The sequence below is a fragment of the Lipotes vexillifer genome, unplaced genomic scaffold (genome assembly GCF_000442215.2).
Source record: "Lipotes vexillifer unplaced genomic scaffold, Lipotes_vexillifer_v1.1 scaffold238, whole genome shotgun sequence".
Lineage (NCBI taxonomy): Eukaryota > Metazoa > Chordata > Mammalia > Artiodactyla > Lipotidae > Lipotes > Lipotes vexillifer.
The window spans coordinates 3,488,610-3,513,723 of NW_006785665.1; the positions used below are offsets into that span (position 1 = coordinate 3,488,610).

General features: G+C 43.9%; 3 protein-coding genes across 4 annotated transcripts in view; 2 read left to right on the forward strand and 1 right to left on the reverse strand.

The window, feature by feature from the left end:
• Nucleotides 1-14,695, forward strand: part of NUP210L (nucleoporin 210 like) — an 85,964-nt gene extending 71,269 nt beyond the window's left edge. Inside the window, exons 33-40 of one of the 2 annotated variants that reach the window (XM_007458023.1) lie at nt 518-657; nt 5,135-5,261; nt 8,066-8,215; nt 9,905-10,155; nt 10,642-10,846; nt 13,816-13,917; nt 14,422-14,496; nt 14,595-14,695. In XM_007458023.1, coding sequence (XP_007458085.1) covers nt 518-657; nt 5,135-5,261; nt 8,066-8,215; nt 9,905-10,155; nt 10,642-10,846; nt 13,816-13,917; nt 14,422-14,496; nt 14,595-14,695 — 1,151 coding nt within the window. The remainder of the gene's footprint in view (nt 1-517; nt 658-5,134; nt 5,262-8,065; nt 8,216-9,904; nt 10,156-10,641; nt 10,847-13,815; nt 13,918-14,421; nt 14,497-14,594) is intronic. The other variant, XM_007458024.1, reaches the window with a different exon arrangement.
• Nucleotides 14,696-15,116: 421 nt separating this feature from the next.
• Nucleotides 15,117-16,685, reverse strand: RPS27 (ribosomal protein S27). The gene is made up of 4 exons (XM_007458025.1): nt 16,647-16,685; nt 16,248-16,356; nt 15,570-15,680; nt 15,117-15,207 (listed from the first exon to the last, which is right to left on the reverse strand). Exons 1-4 carry the CDS (start codon nt 16,650-16,652, stop codon nt 15,179-15,181), a joined length of 255 nt encoding a protein of 84 aa, XP_007458087.1. The 5' UTR covers nt 16,653-16,685; the 3' UTR covers nt 15,117-15,178.
• Nucleotides 16,686-19,815: 3,130 nt separating this feature from the next.
• RAB13 (RAB13, member RAS oncogene family) lies at nt 19,816-24,356 on the forward strand. The gene is made up of 8 exons (XM_007458026.1): nt 19,816-20,073; nt 21,759-21,819; nt 22,671-22,731; nt 22,971-23,048; nt 23,154-23,243; nt 23,364-23,429; nt 23,534-23,587; nt 23,791-24,356. The coding sequence occupies exons 1-8, from the start codon at nt 19,950-19,952 to the stop codon at nt 23,866-23,868; spliced, it is 612 nt and encodes a 203-aa protein (XP_007458088.1). The 5' UTR covers nt 19,816-19,949; the 3' UTR covers nt 23,869-24,356.
• The last annotated feature ends 758 nt before the right edge of the window (nt 24,357-25,114 follow it).

The following is a 25,114-nucleotide window of genomic DNA, read 5'->3' on the forward strand; positions in this document are numbered from 1 at the left end:
TCCTGCTGATATCAATCAGTAGGTCAAAGCAGATTCATCCTTAGCAGGATCTATACAAAGTTTAATCAGAGTGTTATTCCTATGTGTAAAAAGCATTTTTCTTTTTCCTAAGGAGAACAGGTACATTCTCCAACTAAGTAGCTTCTTTTGTGATTGTGAAGGTCAGCAGTTCCTATTTTATTTTGCTGGCATGACATACGAAGGGGAACCCGACATTAAGAAAACAACGTTAGGGACTTCCCTGGCAGTCCAGTGGTTAAGACCCTGCACTTCCAATGCAGGGGGCCTGGGCTCGATCCCTGGTCGGGGAATTAAGATCCCACGTGCCACGTGACGTGGCCAAAAAAATTTTTTTTTTTTTAAGAAAATAACAAAGTTACCCTCAAAGCTGGGTGTTCCTCCTGGGAAGGGATATATGTATGCTTGAATGGTCTACTGACTTGGATTCTGAGTAAGGTTAGAGTGACCAATTTATATCAAAGGTTGCAGCCAAGTGCTTTCTCTTGTCTTTTCCTAGGTGAACCTGGGATGTGGATGATTTCCGCTGATGACAGTATTCTACAAACAGACATTGTCACTGGGGTAGGAGTGGCCAGGAGTCCAGGAATAGCAACAATTTTTCATGACATTCCAGGGCTAGTGAAAACATATCGAGAGGTAAACCTAATGTTATGAGTTGAAGGGTTCATGGGAGTTCCCTGGTGGCTTAGTGGTTAGGATTCCAGGCTTTCACAGCCATGGCCTGGGTTCAATCCCTGGTCGGTGAACTAAGATCCTGCAAGCCGTGTGACGCGGCCAAAAAAAAAAAAAAGAGTTGAAGAGTCTAGAGTAACTATTTCAATATATGGGAATATGCATATAGAGAGCACATCCTATGAAAAGAAATACACTCACATATCAGATATAAAGCCAGCCAACAAACTTTACTGGAACATAAAGGTAAATCGTGATTAAGGTTCTTAACCAAAAGAATGACTAGTCTGATTTATAATTTAAAATATCACCATGAGGGCTTCCCTGGTGGTGCAGTGGTTAAGAATCCTCCTGCCAATGCAGGGGACACAGGTTCAAGCCCTGGTCCAGGAAGATCCCACATGCCACAGAGCAACTAAGCCCATGCGCCACAGCTACTGAGCCTGCGCTCTAAAGCCCGCCAGCCACAACTACTAAGCCCGCATGCTGCAACTACTGAAGCCTGCATGCCTAGAGCCCGTGCTCCACAACAAAGAGAAGCCACCACAATGAGAAGCCCGCGCACCATAATGAAGAGGAACCCCCGCTTGCCACAACTAGAGAAAGCCCACGCGCAGCAATAAAGACCCAACACAGCCAAAAATTAATTAATTAATTAATTAAAAAATATATATATGTATATCTCACCATGGCTACTGGTTGGTACTAAACTGTAGGGGCAAGAGTAGGAGCTGAGGGCTACCCTGGTGGCTCAGTGGTTAAAAATCCGCCTGCCAATGCAGGAGAAATGGGTTCGATCCCTGGCCCGGGAAGATCCCACTGCTGCAGAGCAACTAAGCCCGTGTGCCACAACTACTGAGCCTGCGCTCTAGAGCCCACAAGCCACAACTACTGAAGCCTGTGCGCCTAGAGCCCATGCTCCGCAACAAGAGAAGCCACCAAAATGAGAAGCCTGCGCACCGCAACGAAGAGTAGCCCCCGCTCGCCACAGCTAAAGAAAGCTCACACGCAGCAACAAAGACCCAACGCAGCCAAGAAACAAAAGAGTAGGAGCTGAGAGACAAGTTGGGAGGCTATAATTGCAGTAACGCAGCTGAGTATGACGGATCAGGGTGATAATAGAGGAGGTGGTAAAAAGTTGATCAGATTCTAAATATATTTTATAGGTATAGTTGATACAATCTCCCAATAGATTACTATATGTAGAGTGTGAAAGAATCAAGAATGACTTAAGATTTTTGATTGAACAACTAAAAGGACAGAATTGCCATCAACTGAAGTGCGTAAGACTGTAGGTGGAACAGTTTTGGACAGAAGATCAGTTTTGAACATGTAAAGTTGGATGTCTATTAGATGTCAAATGGATGTGTTGAGGTAGCTAGATAGAAAAGTCTGGGAGTCATTGGCATAGATATTTAAAGCCATAAGATCAGACTCCCCTGGTGGTGCAGAGGTTAAGAATCCACCTGCCAATGCAGGGGACACAGGTTCGAGCCCTGGTCCAGGAAGATCCCACATGCTAGCAACTAAGCCCATGCACCACAACTACTGAGTCTGCGCTCTAGAGCCTGCGAGCCACAACTACTGAGCCTGCATGCCACAACTACTGAAGCCTGTGCACCTAGAGCCTGTGCTCCGCAACAAGAGAAGCCATCGCAATGAGAAGCCTGTGCACTGCAACAAAGAGTACCCCCACTCTCCACAGCTAGAGAAAGCCTGCATGCAGCAATGAAGACCCAATGCAGCCAAAAAAGATAAATAAGAATTAAAGAAAAGAAAAAAAATTTATTAAAAAAAAGAAAGAACGGGCAATGGGAGGAAAACCCAGGAATCCTGGTGTCCAGGAAGCCAACTGAAGAAAGTATTTCAAGGAGGGAGGGGGAGATCAACCACGTGAAAGCTACTGATGGGTCAAATATGAAAACTGAGAAATGACTGATGGTTTTTTGCAACATGGAGGCTGGTGACTTTGAGGAGTAGCTTCAGTGGAATAAAGGGACTGGAAGTTTGATTGGAGAACTGAAAAAGAGGACTTGGAGACAGTCCTCTTCAAGGAACTGGAGTCGAGTTTGTTTTGTTGATTGTTTTTTAAAATGGGAAAAATAATGGCTTAGGAAATGATTCAGTAGAGAAGGAAAACTTGATGTGGGAGTAGGGAGAATTGCTTAAGTAATACCCTTGAGTAGGTGAAATGGGTGAACAAGTGAATAGGTAAGCTTTATAAAGCCTTTCCTATTTCCCCCTTAAATACATGTAACATCTCCTTCCTCTGTGCCCAAAGAATTTGTTTGTTCCTCTTTTCATTCCTCTTAATAGCTATTATTTTTTGAGCATCTACTATGGGCTTGGCACTCTGCATCTATTTTTTTTTAATTTTTAATTTTATATACAGTACAACTACCATTTTTAATCTTCTCAACCCTGCAAAGTATTATCCCAATTTTATAAATGAGTAAATTGCCCAATAAGTGCCCACGTGGTATCTGGTACCTTCTTTTATAGAGCTCTAGTTGTAACATAAATAATTACATATAGATGGCATGATAACATAAATGATCATGTCAGAAATGCTCTTAGAATAAATACAGAAGAAAGTCACTAATTCTGCCTAGACATTAAGGCTAAATTTTCCACCAATGACATTTAAACTGAATCCCGGGATTAGGAATTTGGCAGAAAAGAAAGGGAGAAGGCATATATGCACAAAGGCAAATAAAAAGTATATGTTGTGTTTGAAGACCAATGAATAAATCAGGGTGGCTTCAGCGTTAAGTTTTAAGGGTAGAGAGGGAAAAATTGGATAACATTCAAAGAGAACTTGTATCATGAGCAGATAAGAGGGTTGAGGAGAAAGGCAGCATGAGAAGACAACTAGAAAAAGGGGCTGAGAAGGTTCTAGGTGCTACAAAAGCAAGGAGAAAGGTGTCACAAAGGCAAGAGAGAGAATGCGCTATGATGTCAGAGGCTACAGATAGTCAAAAGGTCATATTTCAGTTGGTGTACTTCGTAAAAATGCTCATTTAATTATTCACTAACTGGTACACAATCACTGAGGCCTGTTACATGTCAGTGATTATGCTAGGCTCTGGAAATACAAAGATGAAAAAGGCAAAACTCCTTTCCTCACTGAGCTCTTAACATAACTAACTTGATTTAGTTACCGAGTCTAAGCTCGTACTGCTTGCTGCATGACAAGCCAGTAATCGAGAGGCAAGTTGTTGGGGGGGGGCGGGGGGCAAGGAATAACGGCTTTATTTGGAAAGCTAGCAAATTGAGAAAGTGGTGGGCTCCTGCCCCAAAGAACCATGTTGCCTGAGTTAGAATTCAGGCTCCATATCCATACTAAAAGGGGAGGGGGCAAAGTCAAACACTTCCTGCTTCCCATCAGCCTCCAGCGGGGGGATGTGTTCATTTTTTCATCCCTGTAGTCGCTCACAGGTGGGCCTGGTCAAGATGTTTCCTGTGAGCTACAAAGGTATTTTAGCTTAATGCTCATTTCCTGGGAAGCAGGGTTCCCAGAGATGGGCCTTTATGTATAATTTAAGCTTTTAGGCAACATCCCTTTAGTGATTAACCTGTAGTAGAATACAAAAGGTTCTTCCCTATTACAGTTTTAAAGTCCTTGAATATATGAAAAAATAAAAAACTATGGTAGTACTGAGGAGACTGGACAGTATACTGTATTTAAATTGAAGGAATTTAGGAGGAATCCCCTGGTGGTGCAGTGGTTAGGACTCTGCACTTCCACTGCAGGGGGCATGGTTTTGATCCCTGGTAGGGGAACTAAGTAAGATCCTGCATGCTGTGTGCCACAGCCAAAAAAAACAAAGAGGGAAAGGATACCCAAAGGAGTTAGAATCCAAAAATAAATAAATAAACCAATAAGTTGAAGGTATTTGGGGGGAAAGGGCCATCATTATCATCATCTTCTCTCAATATAATCATTAAGCACTTGCCTTATATTCAAGGCACAATACAGGATGTACAAAGATACATTAGGGTTCTAAGTTGAAACGTAGAATCTAATGGGAGGGATTTTAACAAGTATAAAAATACCTACAATATAAGGCAGAACATTACAAGTATTTTGAGAGAAACAATACTTTGAGGTTTCAGAAAAGTTGAGATTATATGCAACTAAAGAGAGAAAAAGAAAACTTTCTAAAGGAAATTGCAACTGTCTTCAAAGACATCTAATAGGGAATCATACAAAGGGAATATATGTCAGAGGAATAATGCACAAAGACCTCCTTTTAGAAAAAAATGTTATTTTCTTCTCAAAAGTAAACAAATTTTGTGGTTCTCAAATATGTGATCACTAGAAGGGCAATTTGCTCTTGTGTGAAACTGCTTTCAGCTAAATAAGTTATGAGGGATGGAGAAGAAGGGAACCAGATTCTCTAAGAACTTAGGTACCAGTTTTTCTTTGGTTTGCTGACAGGTGGTGGTCCATGCATCATCAAGATTAACACTCAGTTATGACCTTAAGACTCATCTCACTAATACCCTCAATTCAACTGTGTTCAAGCTCTTCATCACCACTGGCAGAAATGGTGTCAATCTTAAAGGTCAGCAATCTCTTTATAGTTCTGGGTCATTATTCCCATCTTTCCCATTCTCCCTCATTTGCCCCTTTGAATTAGCAATACAAGTTTTCTTTCATTTCAAAATTGATTCTACTTTTACAAAGAAATCACTGAGGGACTTCCACGTTGGTCCAGTGGTAAAGAATCTGCCTTCCAATGCAGGGGACACGGGTTCGATCCCTGGTTGGGGAACAACTAAGCCCGTGTGCCACAACTACTGAGCCCTTGCGCCTCAACAAGGGAGCCTGCATGCTGCAAACTACAGAGCCCATGCACTCTGGAGCCCACATGCTCTTGAGGCCCACATGCCACAGCTAGAGAGAGAAAAACCCGCAAGCCATAACTAGGGAGAAGCCCGTGTGCTGTAAGGAAGAGCCCGCGCGCTGCAAGGAAAGATCCCACATGCCGCAACCAAGACCCGACGCAGCCAAATGAATATTAAAAAAAAAAAAAAAAAATCATTGAGCGCTATGAGACCTCAGAAATTATGACTGGATTAAGGTTCTGAAATAGGCTCAACCTAGTCACTGTTGTCTTTTTAGTTATAACTCTGAGATCAGGAGGTAGCCTAGACCAAGGATTTCCAAACATGGCTGATTTTTAAGGTTATCCAAAGAAATTTTTTAAAAATACAGATTCTTAGGCTCCATCCAGATTTAATAAATTTGGGATAGAGCCTAGGATACAATTTTTTTTTTTTTTTTGGTTGCACTGGGTCTTTGTTGCTGCGCACGGGCTTTCTCTAGTGGTGGTGAGCAGGGGCTACTCTTCATTGCAGTGCACAGGCTTCTCGTTGCAGTGGCTTCTCTTGATGCAGAGCACAGGCTCTAGGCGCACGGGCTTCAGTAGCTGCAGCATGCGGGCCCTGGAGCACACAGGCTTCAGTAGTTGTGGCGCAAAGGCTTAGTTGATCCGCAGCATGTGGGATCTTCCTGAACCAGGGCTCGAACCCGTGTCCCCTGCATTGGCAGGCGGATTCTTAACCACTGCACCACCAGGGAAGTCCAAGATACAATTCTTTTAAAGCTTCCCAAGACTTGAGAATTGTCGGACTAGATGATATCTGAAATGTTATTCGCTCAGCAAATTTGCCTTGTGCTTTTTCTTTTTTCATTCTGTACTGGGCCATGATTTACTGTCAAAAAAAAGGGGGAGGAAAGATAACTAAAATACAAGAAGCTTCTCATAGATTCCAAATGCTATGTTAGGAATTTTTATATCTTTTATCTCATTTAACAATCTCATCATGTAGTAATTATCATCATTTTAAAGATGAGAATACTGGGAATTGCCTGGCAGTCCAGTGGTTAGGATTCTACGCTCTCACCATCAAGGGCCTGGGTTCAATCCCTGGTCGGGAAAAAAAGAAAGATGAGAATACTAAGTCTAAGAGCAAGTAATTTGTACAAGGTAACAACCAGTTAGTGGCAGGAGTGGTGGATATGCTCCACTCCAAAGTCCATGTACATCCTTTCATTCCTCTTTTTTTAAAGAACAAATTCCAGATTTGGGGGCAGGGGGAAGGTAAGGGGTGGGAAGAGGGTAAGGGGCGAGAAAACACAAACCAACCAGAGAAGTCCAGAATATAACAGAATATAACTGTTTATAAAACAAGATAATTTAAACTCTAATTGCCCTTTTTGTTCTTCAATTTTAAGCACTTAATATATTTTCTTTTCACAGTAGATATTTAATCTTAAAAATACAATCTAACTATGTATGTATAAATAAGAACACTTGATCTTTAAAATTCTCCAGGTTCTTTTACAAAGTATTAAATGTTTCTTCATAACATATTCACTCATTGTTGTCTACCTTATTAAATTTTACAAAGAGACTGTAATTCACTCCCACCCCCACCCCGGCAGAATCTTTCTAAAACCACAACTATTATGAAACCTCATGTAACGGTTCTTTTGATATTGCTGATAGTCTCCAAAAGATGAGAATGGTCGCTAGACTGCTGGCAACTGAGAAAGAGCTTTAGCAAACTAAGACCATTAAGAAACTGTGCAGGGGAAAATCCTGTTAACAAGACATAGTTCCTATTTAATTTAAAATGCATCCATTGCAGCTGACCCAACCTTGGTGCCAGTCTGTTTCTTGCTGGCTATGTGGCTCCTGTTTAAGGCACCACTTGTAATGAACTTCTAGAGATCTTTGACTTGAATCATGCTGCGAAACAGTATGTTTGGGAAAACAAACCTTCCTAGACTTAAAAGCTATCTCCCAAGTGTAGCACTTTATTTCCAACAGCTGTCCACTTTCTGTGTAATCTTATTCCCACTGATGAATTCCAAAAGCCTTTGAAAGAGGACAGCAGCTACAATATTGATAATAGAAGCCCCATTATAGTCACAAACTAGCAGAAGCAAGGGTCTTACAATCCTCTTTCACCTTGACTGTGGTAGGACCCAACAGAGCTGGCAAGTAGACAGCTGTAGCAAGTCAAGAACTGACCCTTTGGGGCTTCCCTGGTGGCGCAGCGGTTGAGAGTCTGCCTGCGATGCGGGGGACACGGGTTCGTGCCCCGGTCCGGGAGGGTCCCGCGTGCCGCGGGGCGGCTGGGCCCGTGAGCCATGGCCGCTGAGCCTGCGCGTCCGGAGGCCGTGCTCCGCGGCGGGAGAGGCCACAGCAGTGAGAGGCCCGCGTACTGCAAAAAAGGAAAAAAAAAAAAAAAAAAAAGAACTGACCCTTTGTTTTTTTAGTACCAAACTGCCTCTATATAATAGCCTCCCCTTTTACAAATTCCCCTGAGAGCTATTTATCTCTTTTCTGCTCATTAGGGTCCTGCACCCCAAGTCAGGCCTTGGCCATTACAACAACACTTCTTCCAGAGACCCTCATGCTGTGCCATGTACAGTTCAGTAATACTTTACTAGACATTCCAGCAAGTAAAGTCTTTCATGTCCATTCAGATTTCAGCATGGAGAAAGGTGGGTTCCACCAGTTGAATCTGGTTTCCTCCTTGTTTTCATATTTGTGCAAATGTCACTTTATTGGATTGCATTTCTACTTTCCAGTTTCATCTGCTATATAACTGTGGAATCTTTCTCAGTCAGCATTTTTATTCTATCCATTCAACAAACTTTTAACACGTCTATAATATACTATGCTTTTCTATTATAACTTACTATTTTCTCCTTTGTTAGCCTGTTATCTTTGTGAGGGCTTGGATTATGTCTCATTCATCTTTTATCCCCAACTAGTAGCACAGTGTTTGAATGTTGCTGAACTGAAGGATATTCCAAGCAGAACAGCATTAACAAGTGGAAAGCAGAAATAGGCATGACACTGGGAGGACTTTAAATAAATCAATCAACTGATCTAAAATGAGACAATTCATGTCAGATGTAAATAGGTAATGCTGTATCATGGAAGAGCTTCTACTCCAAGGTCAGGCAGTTTGAATGGTATGAGTAATGAGAAACCACTGATGGAAGGTTCATTCAGCAAACCGTTGAGCACCAAACAGAATGCCCAGTACCAGGACAGGCCCTGGAGGTACAGCGGAGTAAGACAAGGCTTTTAACTCTTACTAGAATTGCACAGGGCGATTAGTTATAGAATAAAGATATACATGGGATGCTAGGACGCCAGAAAGGAGTATCTACATCAAACCTGGCAGTTAGAGTGAGGTTTTACAGAGGAAATAACCTTTAGAAGGATGACTAGGACTGAGGTAGATGTGAAGAGAACAGGACATTCCAGGCAACATACAGCCCTGGAAAAGGTTTCAAAAATAAGTTTAAAGTATACAATGGCAGGGCTTCCCTGGTGGCGCAGTGGTTGAGAGTCCACCTGCCCATGCAGGGGACGTGGGTTCGTGCCCCGGTCCGGGAAGATCCCACATGCTGCAAAGCAGCTGGGCCCGTGAGCCATGGCCGCTGAGTCTGCGTGTCCGGAGCCTGAGCCTGTGCTCTGCAACGGGAGAAGCCACAACAGTGAGAGGCCTGCGTACCGCAAAAAAAAAAAAAAAAAAAAAGTATACAGTGGCAGTACCCAGAATGGATAAGAATGAGAGGCAAGGAGACTAGTAAATGCAATTTACATTGCAATAATCCAAGTATGAATTGATGAGTGTCTAGACCAGACTAACAGAGAAATACTAACAGAGGGGCCAGATGTGAGACATTTCAAAGGATGAGTTAGCAAGATTTGGATATAGGAATGAAGGAATAGATGTCAAAAGACAACTGAGGTTGAGCATGGGTAACTAGAAAAACAATACTATTGACAGAAATAAGGCCATCAAGAGGTGGTTTGATAGAGATGTGATTAAACCATGTTCAAAGCTTGCCTTTCTTCCACAAAGCCCTTTACTGATCCAACTCCGACTACTCCATCCAATATCCCCTTAATTTCCATTTACACTATATTATTTAATACTCCTTGACATGTCAATTTACCAATAATGGTATCCTTAAGTTCAATTGTGGGTTCCCTGGGACTGTTTCATCTTTGGTAAACTCCTCCATAGTGGCCAACAGTATGCTAATAGTGAATACTCAAAACTTGAGTTCACATTCTGAATTTGCATGTAACTATTTTTCCTTCCTATCCTAATCCAGTTGGCTAAATAGAGCCTCTGAACCTTCCTGCTCAGTTTTTCCTCTTTTCTTCAGGGGTTTATGTCTGCCTAATCAAGGTTCGACCCCAGTCAGAGGAGCTACTCCAGGCCCTCAGCACGGCTGACACCTCAATCTATGGTTGGGCCTCGCTTGTCAGTGAGCGTAGCAAGAATGGAATGCAAAGAATCCTCATTCCTTTCATCCCAGCCTTTTACATCAATCAATCAGAATTGGTTCTTAGCCACAAAAAAGACATCGGGGAGATAAGAGTACTGGGAGTGGACAGAGTTCTTGAGAAACTAGAGGTATGTTAAGGACTGAAGCAAAACAGGTCAGGGTTTTGAAAAAGAGATTTTTCATTCTCAGTCCAGGGTAAAGGAACAGTTACTGAATGACTTGATAAAATTCACCACAGGAAATTCTTAAACAAAATGAAGAAAATCTGTCCCCTTCACAATGCCGGGGGGGCCCCCAGAGTCCAAAATCTAGGTCAAGAGCCTTGTCAGTCTGGAAGATAACACAAATACTTTTATGTATATATATATATAAAACCAATGCTGGCTTGAAACAATTTTAGAATGCTAGCTTAAAACTCTTTTTGAAGGCTACATTATTCTCACAGATCGTTTTCTTCCCTTATCCTTCAACACATCTAAGTGAGAAAAAGTGACTTGTCAGACAGCTAGCTAGAACTAGAAATCCAGATGTCTTACTGTATATTTTTAAGATTGGAATGTATTGACACAAAACTGACTTTTCTTTCAAACATGTTCCATATCCTTTTCTCCAAGGTCTTCCCCAGCTCTCCAGTTCTAGTGGTCTCTGGCCAAAGGCACTCTTCCCTCACACGTGGTCTGGCTATCTACCCCATAAAAGTAGTCAACTTCACTTCCCTCCAGCAGATGGCATCACCTGTTTTCATCAATATTTCCTGTGTGCTCACCAGTCAAATTGAGGCTGTGCGAGTGAGAGCTATGAAAGGCAAGTGTGGTGCAGGTGAGCATTGGGGGTGCCTATTTTTAATCTAGAGGCAAAAAGAATGCATTACGATTTAGACAATGGGAAACATTCAGCCACTTGATCAACATTATTTAAACTAGCTGGGACATGGATCTTTATTCTCCAAGCCTACTCTATAAAATACAACCTTCAGGTAGCTTTCTTATCACTAGCTAGATGTTATACTTAAATATGTTATGTCAGTTTTTCATAAGTATACTACTTACCCTGTTTTAAACCTCTTGATGTTTCACTTACTTCAAAAGTATTTAGCAAACCTTTGTGCATCAATGGGCAAATGGTGGTAACCCTAGAACCAAGACTTAGCTTCCCCAAATCCTGATTATACCATTACCCAGTTTAGAAATGATGTCAAGTTTGGGTGGGATGGGAACCGTTATGGAAAGAGGTATTAGGAAAGCCAGAGAACCATCCTCATGTGTCACTCCCACTTGCCCACGCCTCAAGGGAAACAGTATTTCTCTTAATTACTGGGAGTGAATTAGGCTGAACCTTAGTACATCTAATGGGAGAAAGGTTTTTGCTTCTATAAGCACCCAATCTGTACAGGTCAATAAATAGTCTAAGCATATTTATATGCACTTTAATTCTCATGATTCTAAAGAGTTTTCTAAAACTTTATAAATATGTTTTTCCCTTTAAAGAGTTGAGAAAATTGTGTTCAGGGTCCCACGAACTAGAAAGTGTTGAACTCCAATCTGTCCTTTCTGTGAAAGCATTTTTTTTTTTTTGCGGTACGTGGGCCTCTCACTGTTGTGGACTTTCCCGTTGCGGAGCACAGGCTCCGGACATGCAGGCTCAGCGGCCATGGCTCACGGGCCCAGCCGCTCCGCGGCATGTGGGATCTTCCCAGACCGGAGCATGAACCCATGTCCCCTGCATCGGCAGGCAGACTCTCAACCACTGCGCCACCAGGGAAGCCCTGAGAGCAGTTTTTAAATCTAGAGTTCATGGATCTCCACAAAGGTCCACAGATAGAAATCAAGGTGTCCATACCTTGAATGGGGAAAAAAAATTGCATCTTTATTTTCAGTTAACCTCTAACTGAAAGTTAGCATTTCCATTGATTATGAATATAGGCAACAAATCACAGCGATATTATGTGACTTGGTCACCAAAGGAAACCACAGATGTTCTCATGTTCCAACTGTCACATCTCAAAACATTTCATTTCAAAATTACATCAAGGGCTTCCCTGGTGGCGCAGTGATTGAGAGTCTGCCTGCCGATGCAGAGGGCACGAGTTCGTGCCCTGGTGCGGGAAGATCCCACATACCGGGACCGGCTGGGCCCATGAGCCATGGCTGCTGAGCCTGCGCATCTGGAGCCTGTACTCCGCAACGGGAGAGGCCACGGCGGGGAGAGGCCCGTGTACCGGCAAGAAAAAAAAAAAAAAAAAAAATTACATCAAAATTACAGTAGTTATCAGACCTAAACCTACAAGTTTTTTATTAATAGAGCACATACTACTGTATCACAAATTAGGCCTTTGAACATTTTGCTAACTGTATATTACAAATTAGGTTTTTTCCCTATTTTCATCAACTCTTGATATTAATTGGTTTCTTTTATTCCTACATTTTATCTTTTGCATTTAAAAACATTCTGAGTTGGGATCCATTGACTCTATCAGACTGCTGAAGTTGCCCATGGCAAAAAAAAAAAAAAAAAGTTAAGAACCCCTGCACTTCTTAGAGATAAGAAGGACAAGCAGTTTAACAGTACAATCACAGTGGGTGGGAGTCTTTAGATACAAATATCCAACCTTCAGCTCATTCATACAAGTGTGTGCTTACTGTTATGTGCCAAGCACAGTCCCTACTTGCAGAAATCAGATTTAAGACAGGGCCCAGGGACTTCCCTGGTGGTCCAGTGGCTAAGACTTCACGCTTCCAATGCAGGGGGCCTGGGTTCGATCCCTGGTCAGGGAACTAGATGCCACATGCTGCAACTAAGAGTTTGCATGCCACAACTAAAAAGATCCCGCGTGCCGCAACTAAGACCCGGCACAGCCAAAAACATAATTTAAAAAGACAGGGCCCAACTAAGACTGGAATTAGTTCAATGCAGCCAGAACAAAGGAGTGCTATAAATTAATGTGCCTAAGTTTTATTGGGACTCCCAACAGTGGGACCTGATCAGGGATTAATATAGTCTTGTTTCTACTAATAAGCAACCTCAAATTAGTCTTCAGAGTGAAGCAGTCTGTAAAGTGTGAAGTTGTTATAACAGTTGTGAAACAGTCTGGTGAGAGGTAAGACCAGTTAAGAGCCCAGAGATAGAGGGCCTATGTAAGGGATGCAGAATAGGAACTAGGTCCAAGGGCCTGGTGACAGTTGACCTGGGAAGGCCAGTTAAATTCAGGCAGTTTTGTGGGGCAGGGAAGAGTTCATTTTTAGACACTGAAAAGTTTGAAATAACCAAAGGCAAGTGCCAAGCATGCTTCAAACACAGAAGTCTGAAGTTTTATTGAGGACAAGTTTATAAACATATCAGAATGTACCTGAATAAAAAAGGACAAGTAGCCCCTGGATTTAAGAGGTTATTGGTGATCCAACGAAATATTTCATTCAGGTTAGAGGGATTAAAAGGAGAAGTTGAATCGCCATAGACTATCACAAACTTGGTGAAGGCAAGCAGTCACATGGAGTTAAAGTGCACAGGAAAGGTAAGAGGCATTTTAAAGTGGCAAAGAATTTAAATATTCTTTTGTAAGCTGAAAAGAAATGACTCAAGAATTGTAGTTTACTGTTACGTAAAAAGCCAAAAAAAGGTAAGAGGAGCTAAGTTCAGTTCACCCCTTTTTCTCTGGTAAGAAGCAAAAGAATTTCCTAGAGGACTGGGTTTTGACTGTTTCAGCTAGATACTCTTAGGACCACACAAGTTTTTAAATGCAACATCTGTCCTGGATAACTGTAATCTTCTTTTATTCTGCCAATGTGTAGGTCAATGTGAAGATTCAGGTGTCCTCCAGAAGCTCATGGGTTCTTACCAGATTTTCTTTACCCTCTTTGCGGTGTTGGCACCAACAGCTTTCCTCTTTCTAGGTAAGAAGTCCTTATATTCAGCACCGTGGCCTTTTGACTTGGAAACTGCCTTCATTTTATTTCACAAACTAAATGAGGATGAAAATTAGCTGTTTATCACATCTAATTTGGGACATGCAATTGAAACTGATTTAGCCTCCCTACCCCTAGTCACTAGTGGACCAAAGATCCCGCCCAACTTACTAGGAAGCAATGAACTGCATGTGGCCAACAAATACCACTCAGAAGTGGAAATTACTGCTAAACCTTAGATTATAGCTAGTTTTGCTCAAACACATAGCTAGAGATGATTCAAGCAACACAACACGTACTATCATCTACACGTGCATTTCCCATCTTTCAACCAAAAGTTGGAATACCTCTAAAAATCATTGAATAAAAATTTCCTATAAGTTTAATTATTTAATTTGAAGCCTTTTTTTTTTATAGCAATACTTGCCCCTTAAGGCCTTCCTCCAGTGAAAACAGTTCTTTTTGGTGACATCTCCCTTATTCTTTTTCCAGCATACAATGCCTTCCTAAACAAGATACAGACAGTTCCAGTTGTTTATGTACCAACTCTAGGTGCACCACAACCAGGTAAAGAATCACCATCTTTATCACTAAAAAATCTCAGGTATCATCCTCATTCACTTTTATTCACCCTTCATCTATTTCCCTTCCTCCTTTACTTCTAGGTTCTTACACAGCCACACGTTCTCCCCCTCCCTTCATGAGTCCACAACTGCCACCAGCACAGCGTCGGCTACAACATTGGCTTTGGAGTACAAGGCACTAACCTCTGCTTGGACAAGGCCCCTTAACTGCAGGGGGCTGGAGATTTCTAGCCCTAGACCGGGAGCCTAGCAGCAACCTCTACACTCATAAGCCTCCAAACAAGCCTTCTGAGAACTGTAAATAAAGGATCCTAAGCTGTTTTGTGTTAAAGTGGTGTGCTGGATCGCGTTTTAAAGATCAACTGTCAGTTCTTAATTCTAAGAAAACGTAAAAGTGAAAGCAAATACCCCACTTATATACCATTCCAGTTTTTAATCAAGCTCTGCAGATTTATTCAATGAGCCTACGGTATAGGAATGTCCCAAATGGACTTTTTAAGTATTTGACCACTTACTTGCCCCAAATGACTCTACAGTCCACTCTTCTGATTGCCCCTGAATACGTGAGGTAGGAACTTCCTAGCAGTAAAACAAGACAATAAACAGGACGTATCCAAAATGTGTTTATTCGGATGGTTTCCCATTCATCTTGATTCCAGGGGCTTTTAGTGCTGCTTCCGTCTGAAAGAGCACCCTGCAAGAATAAGTTCCGAAGGTTAACTGACAGCAGCCTACTTACCCTGTCCCACCCGCACAAAACGATGCCTGATACCCACGGGAAACCTACATCTGTAGTTTTCTCAACTCTTTTAGCTCCTACCTACTCACTTAAAGACAACATCAGCTTCAGTTCATATGAACCCCCTTTTATCACCCATCCACCCCAGCCTTAGACAGGAGCACTGAGATTAGTGCTTTGTAATTATGCTTTTGGAGGGAAAAAAAAAAGGACTATCAAACCCAACCCTCTTTGCAAGACAGCCTGATAATTTACATTATACATGACCTCTCTTAAGATTCAAACCCCAAAATCACAACATTAATTAAACCATTTACCTTCTGTAAGCCTTGCTTTTCCTCCTGTAGGCTGGCAGAGGACGGTAGAGCAGCCAACACACAAAACTACTGTTTGTGCATGGCTAAAGACGGTGGTGATTTTATAGCATCCTGTGAAAAAACATCGAGTTACCCTATTTTCCCCAAACCTTTATTCACTTAAACATATGCTGTCATGTATTAACTGTAAAACAAGCATGTTACGTAAATTCTTGAAATTTAGTTTCCTATTCTAAATCGATTACTTGGCTCTAGGTATACATTAAAACCAACTTAGAAGCAACCTGGACTATCTGCCCCCACCTATGATTTTTTTGTTAATGCGTTACCACCATCATCCAAAAAAAACTATCCGAGAGTTAAAATATAGACAATCCTCTATTTAGTGAGAAGAAAGGCTCAGTAACTGGTCAACATATCCACCCCCTTGCCTCCAGGTACAAATATATAAATGACCACAGCAGAAGCCCAACATAACATTCCAGTGTTTCTCAACACAAAGAAATGTTACGGTCTGCACATAAAGTTTTGAAGGGAGATCACTATGGATCACTGTTCCTGAAATGCAAAATTTTACCCATCTCAAACATTCAAATTTTAAGAAATCAGAACCGTTTCAAGGATACCTTTTTCCTTGGGGTCCAGTGCCTTCCCCACTACTGCAAGTTATCTCCTCACCTGGGCATTTCACGTCCATGAAATAGGAATTGGGGCTCTGCACCAGGCGCTTCTTCTTGTGTTTCCTCTTCTCCTCTTCTGGAGAGGGATGAAGGAGATCCTTTGCGAGCTAAGAGAGGCAGAAATGCAGAGATTTAGAAACCATCGGCGAACACGGGATGATCGAAAACAGTCCCCGCTGCCACACACCGGGGAGAGCTCGCCCCTCGCCGCCCCTGCTGTCTGCGCAGCTGGGCCGCCATCTTATCGCCTCTCCGCTCCTGTCTATGCAGGAAGCCCCATGGGCCTCTGCAAAGTGCGGAGAGCAAGTGAGAGCCCTCTGCGATCCGAAGTCAGCGTGAGGGGAGCGTGCGGACAGAAGACCGAGATCTCCACGGAAACCTGCACCAAGGAACTCACAGGCATGCTCTCATGGGGAGGTCGTCACCGTCGAAAAGGAGCGAAAGCGGAAATCCTGCTCCTTAAATCCGCCGTCCCGCAGGAAGTGACGCCTGGGCCTTCTGCCGCCATGTTGGGAAGGTCCTTCTCTCACGGTGTGTGGGCGGCGGGGCGAGGAGGGGGCTGCCATGTTTGGAAGGTCTCTAAATGACAGAACATAGATGAGTCGCCATGTTGAGAGAGTGAGCATGTTCTCTTAAGGTTAGCGTTTGATCTCTATTGAGGGGTAAATGGACAGTTTTTAAATTTCGCGCTACACTTTAACAATGGGAACTGCTTAGGAAAACAGCGAGACTGAGCCATGTCTGGGACTTATTAAATTTCTTTACTATTTTTCAATTGGTTTAGTTTGCCCATTTTTAACAATTCAGAAATGTAAATATAAAAAAAGGAAGTCCTCATACTTTCCGCACCTCCAGCCTTTTCCTAGGGCTAACCATTGTTAAATTTTATTCTCTCCTTTCCTTCTTTCCCTCTAATACTAATTACATCACTCACTTATGTAGTGCTTATTTGGGCATTGTTCTGACTGCTTTTCACATCTTAATTAATCGTCACAACAACTCCATCAGGTTGATACTATTATTATCCACATTTTACAGATGGGGAAAGTGATGTCCAGAGACATTAAACAAATTGTCCAAAGTATGGTACTAAACTGCCTTCCAAAAAGGTTGTGCCAGTTTACATTCCCACATCCTTTCCCCCACATTTTCACCAGCACCGCCTTTCCAAGATTTCTAATCTTGGCAGCATCGACACTCTTGACAGGGAATGAGAAGAAAAAATGAAGAACAAATCATGGTCTTCTACAGTAATGATCAAAGGGTTAGAATGTCCATTTGTCATAAAGGAGGGGCGAAGATGACCCAAATGGCATCTGGGGACCTGTTTAATTCCAAAGGAATGGAATAGGGCAAGGGATGTGAGTTCTAGTCAAGACTGTACTGGTAAACGTTTAACACCTGACTATATGGAGGGGAGCCCTGATTTGTTGTCTTTGCTAATTTCAATGGTGTAAATACTCCCACCGTGGCCAATTTCAGACTATCAATGTGATATCATTAAACACAGATTTGGAAAGAGATAAGCACAATCTGTTCTCATGAGCCAGTAAGGATTGGTTCCAGCACACTACTGATGGGTGAGAAAAACCTCTGAGGAAGTGACGTTTAAGCTGAAATCTGAAAGACAAGGAATCAACCAAGCAGCAGTTTGGGGGAACCGAATTCTAAGCTGAGGGAAGAGCTTGTGAATATAAAACCAGAGACCGAATGAACCTGCCAAAATTGGGGGGGCGGAAGGCATTGTTGCAGAAGCTCTGAGAGCTAGGGGGAGAGTACTATGGAGATGAGGCTCCAGTGAAAGCAGGTATACAGCAGCATAAGTACAATTTAGAGAGGTGAGAAAGAATAATATATTGCTGGGTATGAAGAGTCCAGATCCAGACAAAATAAAATGAAATGAAAAAGAATTGATGGATTTTTATCAGAACAATCCATGAACATTGAAGAATAATTTAAAGGGCTGGAGAGAGATGGTTTGGCCAGCGAGAAATAGAGGACACTCAAGGTTTGTAATACAGCTTGTAAACATAATGGCTGGTGAGATAAAGGACAAAAGGGGATTGAATAGTTGTGTTTGAGAAAGGACGAACATTGGCACACAAGGTAACGAGGATAAGTGAAGTGACAAGAGATGCCTTCTCACAACCAGTACACTACTATCCTTATACAGGAACTATTCTACTGACCTGCTATTAGAAAAGCAGATATTCTGAGTAATTTTTTCCAAAGGCAAAGATAAATTTGTTTCTTTATAGCTGTGTTCTCCATATTTCAGCTTCCTGGTTGCCAAGGCTACACATTCACAGTCTGTTCAGTGGGGTGTCAGGAGTACTGTCTCAGGGCTGTGTTAAAAGATCCAGATCTCATGAAAAGAACAAGACCAGACATTTGTAGTCCCAATCTCTGTCTTCCTGAGCTGGCTTGGCAGAGAATTCACACACACGGTCCCAGAAGAAAGACTTCAAAATGAAGCTCCAGAATGTATCTAGGTGAAGTGTGTGTGTGTGTGTGTGTGTGTGTGTGTGTGTGTGTGTGTGTGTGTGCTGATTTCTATAGTGTAATTACTTTTAATTTTCACTCTGTTCCACCAGGGGGCAGACTGACTCAACGAATAGCCACCAACTCCAGGCATCCCGCTTTTTTCAAAAGGAATTGGGATTCTAAAACTAAGGGCTTGGAACACTAACATGTGTGTGTGGATTTCTATAGTGTAATTACTTTTAATTTTCACTCTGTTCCACCAGGGGGCAGACTGACTCAACGAATAGCCACCAACTCCAGGCATCCCGCTTTTTTCAAAAGGAATTGGGATTCTAAAACTAAGGGCTTGGAACACTAACACCAGAATTCTAGAACTGCCCCAGGATTCTGTTTTCCCTGAGTCTCCCCTCCAAAAATCAGTCCCCGATTTTTGGCAACTCCCAGTGCTGTCCTGGCCTTCACCCTTATTCCCCCAAACTTCCCTTTCCCTTAATTCCTCTAAAAGTCCTCTTCCCCTTTTGATTAAACTTCTACTTCACATCACCCCAGCGTCTCTGGCTTCAGACTGGAAGAGTGAAGTCAAAAGAGGGGGGACGGGGGCTTCCCTGGTGGCGCAGTGGTTAAGAATCCACCTGCCAGTGAAGGGGACACGGGTTCGAACCCTGGTCCAGGAGATCCCACATGCCGCAGAGCAACTAAGCCCGTGTGCCACAACTCCTGTGCCCGCGTGCCACAACTACGGAAGCCCGCGCGCCTAGAGCCTGTAACACGAGAAGCCACCGCAATGAGAAGCCCGCGCACTGCAACGAAGAGTAGACCCCGCTCGCTAAAACTAGAGAAAGCCCGCGCGTAGCAACAAAGACCCAACACAGCCAAAAATAAAATAAGTAAATAAATTTTTTTTTTTTTTTAAAGGGGGACGATAGTAAGCAAAAAGCTATGGGAAATGGCTAGGGAGACAGGCCAGTGTTGGCTAGGAAGGGAAAGCCCAGAGAGCCGAAGTCAGGGCTGGCCTCCTTGGCCAGCCGAAAGGGGTGGGCGGGCAGGGGGTGGGGCCCAGAGGAGTGCCGCCTCTCCTTTTTCCCGGAGACTGGGCGGAGAGGGAGGAAAACTTCCTGGCCTGGGCTCCGGGGCCGCTCTGTTTGCCAACCCTCCAATCCCGCCTACCAGTGCACGGCGCTTCCCCACCCCTCTCCCGGCACCCCCAGTGTCCGCCATGGCCAAAGCCTACGACCACCTCTTCAAGTTGCTGCTGATCGGGGACTCAGGGGTGGGCAAGACTTGTCTGATCATTCGCTTTGCAGAGGACAACTTCAACAACACTTACATCTCCACCATCGGTGAGCCCACTGGCCATACCCTAGATCCCCGACTCCCCCATGCCCTCATCCTCAGGCTCTTGGATTACTTGTGGCCCACTTTTAAGTCCCCTCAGAGTCAGGCTTCTGAACTCCAGTCCCTGAACCCCGTCTCAGACCCACCCCCCTTATATGTCTCCGGATAGTACCCAAACCTCTAACCTCTCTGAGACCTCCAGGTTACTCCTCAGTTGTGCCAGCCCCTTATTTTCTTGGTACGACCTGTTTCCCTTGTCTTCCCAAAACCACATGAACCCTTCTTTATTTCCCTCTCAGCTCCTCTTCCCCCACCCCCATCCACCTAGAACTCTTGATCCACTCTCCACATTTCCTGTATCCCCTCTCCCTGAACATCTATCTCCCAATTCTGCCAGCCTCTTTCTGTCCCACTGAGTTTGCATACTCTCCCATTGCATTCCCACCTTACCATCTACTTTGCAGTCTCCCTGCCCCTCAACTTAATAGGGGTTGGGCAAGATGGAACAGAGTGGCTGGGTGTGCTGGAGAGTGGCCCAAGGACTGTGATCAGGAATATGCAGTCAGCCCGGTGAGGAAGCCAGAGTGAGGGGACTTTTGGGGTCTCTGAGTCAGCCTGGTGACTCAGCCTCCTCAGGCTTGGGGGAGGTGCACAAGTTTCCACTAAGAACGTTGTCTCCCCTCCTCCCCTCTCATCATTTTTTTAAAAAAATTATTTATTTAATTTATTTATTTTTGGTTGTGTTGGGTCTTTGTTGCTGCGCACGGCCTTTCTCTAGTTGCGTTGAGCAGGGCTACTCTTCCTTGAGGTGCGCAGGCTTCTCACTGCAGTGGCTTCTCCTGTTGCAGAGCATGGGCTCTACATGAGCAGACTTCAGTAGTTGTGGCACTCGGGCTCAGTAGTTGTGGCACGCGGGCTCTAGAGCACGGACTCAGTAGTTGCAGTGCACGGGCTTTGTTGCTCTGCAGCATGTGGGATCTTCCCCGGGCCAGGGCTCGAACTCATGTCCCCTGCATTGGCAGGTGGATTCTTAATCACTGCGCCACCAGGGAAGCCCCCCTCTCATCATTCTTAATCTCTTCTGGCCTGGGAAATAAGACAAGGAGAGTATCAAGACATTCTGGTTAGAAAGAGGAGAGAAAAATGCTCCTCTCTCCTAATTCAGTCTTGGGGGAATCTTGTTTAGCCTCAAATTTTCTTGTTTCCAAGCCTGGCCTACCAGTTAATTCACATAGACTGTCATCATTTACCTTTTTCCTTGCTCTTTACCCTGTAGCGCCAGGAGGGTAGGTGGGAGAGCCGGGAGTAGAGGGTTCTAAGAAAACAGAAAGAAAAAGGAATCTGAAAGTAATATTTTGGGGGAGACAGATTGAATTGTGAGAGTTGTCAGCTGGCATGGCTAAGCGGACCCAATATAAGTGCCTTAGAGGCCTTAAGCCTCCTTGCAGAATTTTCATTACCTTCTCCCCTACAAAGCCCGTAAAATCTAAGTAAAAACAATATGCTTGCTATACAAATACAGCTTTGAGAAAATCCCCCTAGTTTTACACTTCATACAAGATTGCTTCCCAAGTGCCTGCCCTGCAGAATTTCTGGCACTGCCACTGCTCCATTCCTGTCCCTCTCACCACACACTTTTACATGCATGTATATGCATGTCTCAATTTCAGTGTACACTCTCCACCTCTAGGAATTGATTTCAAGATCCGCACTGTGGATATAGAGGGGAAAAAGATCAAACTGCAAGTCTGGTGAGTGAATCCCTCAGGACTCCTAAGCCAGACTTCCTCATTTACCTCCTATAGGTGTTTCTCTTCTTTTTAGCTTCATTTCTCTCCCTTTCCCAATGCTCCTTCCAGTACATTTTCTAATCCATTTCTGTCACCTCGTTCAGATGTCCTTTCATCTCTCTTCCTGCTTACTCAACTATTTTCAGCTTTTTTGTAATTCTCTTGCCTCTCCCGGACCTGGAGCATCCTCTGAACTTGGCAACTGTCTAGCTAGATCAATTGTCTGTTGAACTGTAACGTGGAAACAGGCTCTAAACAGTTAAATAGCAAATAGCAGAATTAAGACTTGACTCTCAGTCTAGTGGAGAGGCCATAAAGCCAAGTGTAGAGGTTTGACCTGACTGCCCTGAGGAAGCTGGAGACCCTAAGGGTGTCAAGTGGTAAACGGCTTAATGGAGGCATTATGATACAACAGATAAGAGGAGAATGTGGTTCAATCCTGGTTCTGGTACAGAATGACCTTCATCAGTTATTTGGCCTCTCTAAATCTGTTTCCTCATTTGTAAAATAGAGACAATAAAACATGTCTCACTAGGTTAGAGTGAAGATTACATAAAATGATACAAATAAAATGATATATACACAGTGCTTGGCACAGAGTAAACAATGAATAAAACAGAAAGACCTGTTTCTTAGGCCTTTACCATCACTCAGTATCAGATCAACTGTCTTTTATCCCTTTCTTCCTTTACTGTTTCCTGATTCTATTCCTTTCAGTTGCAAAAGCTAAATTCTTAGGGGGTGGGGGTGGGAGTCTCTCTTTGGAGACCTTTTCCCTGTATCCCACCCCATGAAATATTCCACCTCTTCAGGGATACAGCTGGCCAAGAGCGATTCAAGACGATAACTACTGCCTATTACCGTGGAGCCATGGTATGAAGTGTGGTTCTGGACAAGGGATGAGGCATGAGGCACTAGAATGTATGAATATAGAGGGACAGGAGTTGGGGCAGAGAAAAATGGGGAGGGGCACAGTATGGGTTGCAGAAGGCCCCATGTGGCCTAGTGATTAGACTCATGGATAGAATTTGCAGGGTCACTTAGAGGGCAGTGGGAAGCCTAAACAGGGGAATATGTTACAAGGCTCCATTGTGAACTCTGCCATTCCCCAGGGCATTATCCTAGTATATGACATCACAGATGAGAAATCCTTCGAGAATATTCAGAACTGGATGAAGAGCATCAAAGAGGTGAGGACCCTCCCAGAGAGACAGGGGAATTAGGTAGAACCTGGAGGATGAAGGAGACTGTGAAAATGAGCAGGACCCAACTTTTACTCTTACCTCTTGTCCCAGAATGCCTCAGCTGGGGTAGAGCGCCTCTTACTGGGGAACAAGTGCGATATGGAGGCCAAGAGGAAGGTCCAGAAGGAGCAGGCCGATAAGGTAAGAGCAGGCTGGGCAATGTTCTAGAACTGGGCCAGGAGGGCCAAGATGAGGCCAGATTGCAGGGACTCGGCTGCTGCCCTTCATCCAGCTCTCTTTTTACCACTTCACTCCGTGCAGTTGGCTCGGGAGCATGGAATCCGATTTTTCGAGACAAGTGCTAAATCCAGCATGAATGTAGATGAGGTGAGACACACCACATCCTTCATCCCTCAAAGAGACGAGGTATTGGAAGATAGACTTATCCTCCCCTCCAACCTGTTCTGATCAATCTCTACTTTCCCCATTAGGCTTTCAGTTCCCTGGCCCGGGACATCTTACTCAAGTCAGGAGGCCGGAGATCAGTGAGTTGGTTCTGCTGGGCTAAGTACAACTGTGCACGTGAGTGTATGTGTGTGTGTGTGTGTGCATGTGCGTGTGCGTGTTGTGCACGCGTGCGTTCAGAGTAAAAACTGACGAGGAGAGCAGTGCTAAGACTGCCCATGAGGGTGACCCCAGACCCCAGCTAGCCATTCTCACCCTGACCCCTGTACCCTTCTCCCGCTAGGGAAACAGCAACAAGCCCGCCGGCACTGACCTGAAAACTTGTGACAAGAAGAACACCAACAAATGCTCCCTGGGCTGAGGACTCCCCTTCTGCCTATCCGCCCTAAGCCTGGAGGCTGAACCTGAGGGAGGCAGGGCTGCGGGCCCGGGCAGGGGAGGAGTAGCACGTGGGGCTTGGAGGGATAGAGATGGGTAGATGGTGGAAGAATGGGGAGAATATGGAGAAGAAAAAAAGGAAGGAGCGAGGAGGAAAGAGGAAAAGAAGGAGGTAGACTAGAGAGGGAAGGAGAGGCAAGAAGAAGGGAAAGAATTGAGAAAGTGAAAGAAGGTGAAAAGGAGGTAGGAAGAGAGGGAGGAGGAAAGGAAGGATGGATGGCCCTAAGCCTCAGACCTTCTCTGGGTTTCCAGGGCAAATATTAATGTAAATAAATAATTGATTTATTCTGTTACTGGAGCAGGCTTTAGGGTCCTGTGAGAGGCTGGCTCAGCACCACCGTCTGAAGGTTTGGTCCTATCCTGTCACTCTGCATAGTCTTTCTCAGTATTAAAGGCCACCATTTGCACAAATGTCCCTGGTTTGGGTAACTTTCATCACTGTCGGAATTGCTCTCTACTCATAAACCTAATTCTTGTCTCTCTGAGGTTGTTGGTCTGCTTGAATCTGGCTGAGTTCCTGGGATGCCTAATCCTACAGCTCTCCCTTCCCCAGCTGTTTAATTGATGAGGGAAACAAGGAGCAGAGTTTCTTTGAAACTGAAGGTCTGGACATCCTCTTTCCAGCATGGGATTTAGAGGATCCTTGTGTGCAGAGTCTTGTCCAGGAGATCCTAAAAGAGCAGGACTCTTTCTTGGGCCTCCCCAGAGGAGTGACAGCCCTAGCCTCAGGGAAATAGCCGAACCAGTATTTTTTATCCAGTGATTTCTGCTAGCATCTTTGATTCTGCCAGGAATCCCTTTAAGTAACTAGTAAGCATTATTATCTGCTTTTATAGGTGAGGAACATGAGACACAGAAGAGGTTCATTTAGTCATAAATATTTATTGAGCATCTACTATGTGCCAAGCACAATGGTCAAGTTAATATAACCTCTGGGTGGTACTTACTAGAAACGGGACTAGTAAAATTTAACAAAAACTGCCCGTAACTACTGAATAACAAAGAAGCAAAACTATTGGCATGCAAAAGAACCATGAAAAAGAAACTTAGACTTGGGACTTCCCTGGTGGTACAGTGGTTAAGACTCCCACTCCCATTGGGACCACTCCCAATGCAGGGGGCACAGTTTGATCCCCGGTCAGGGAACTAACATCCTGCATGCTGCATGG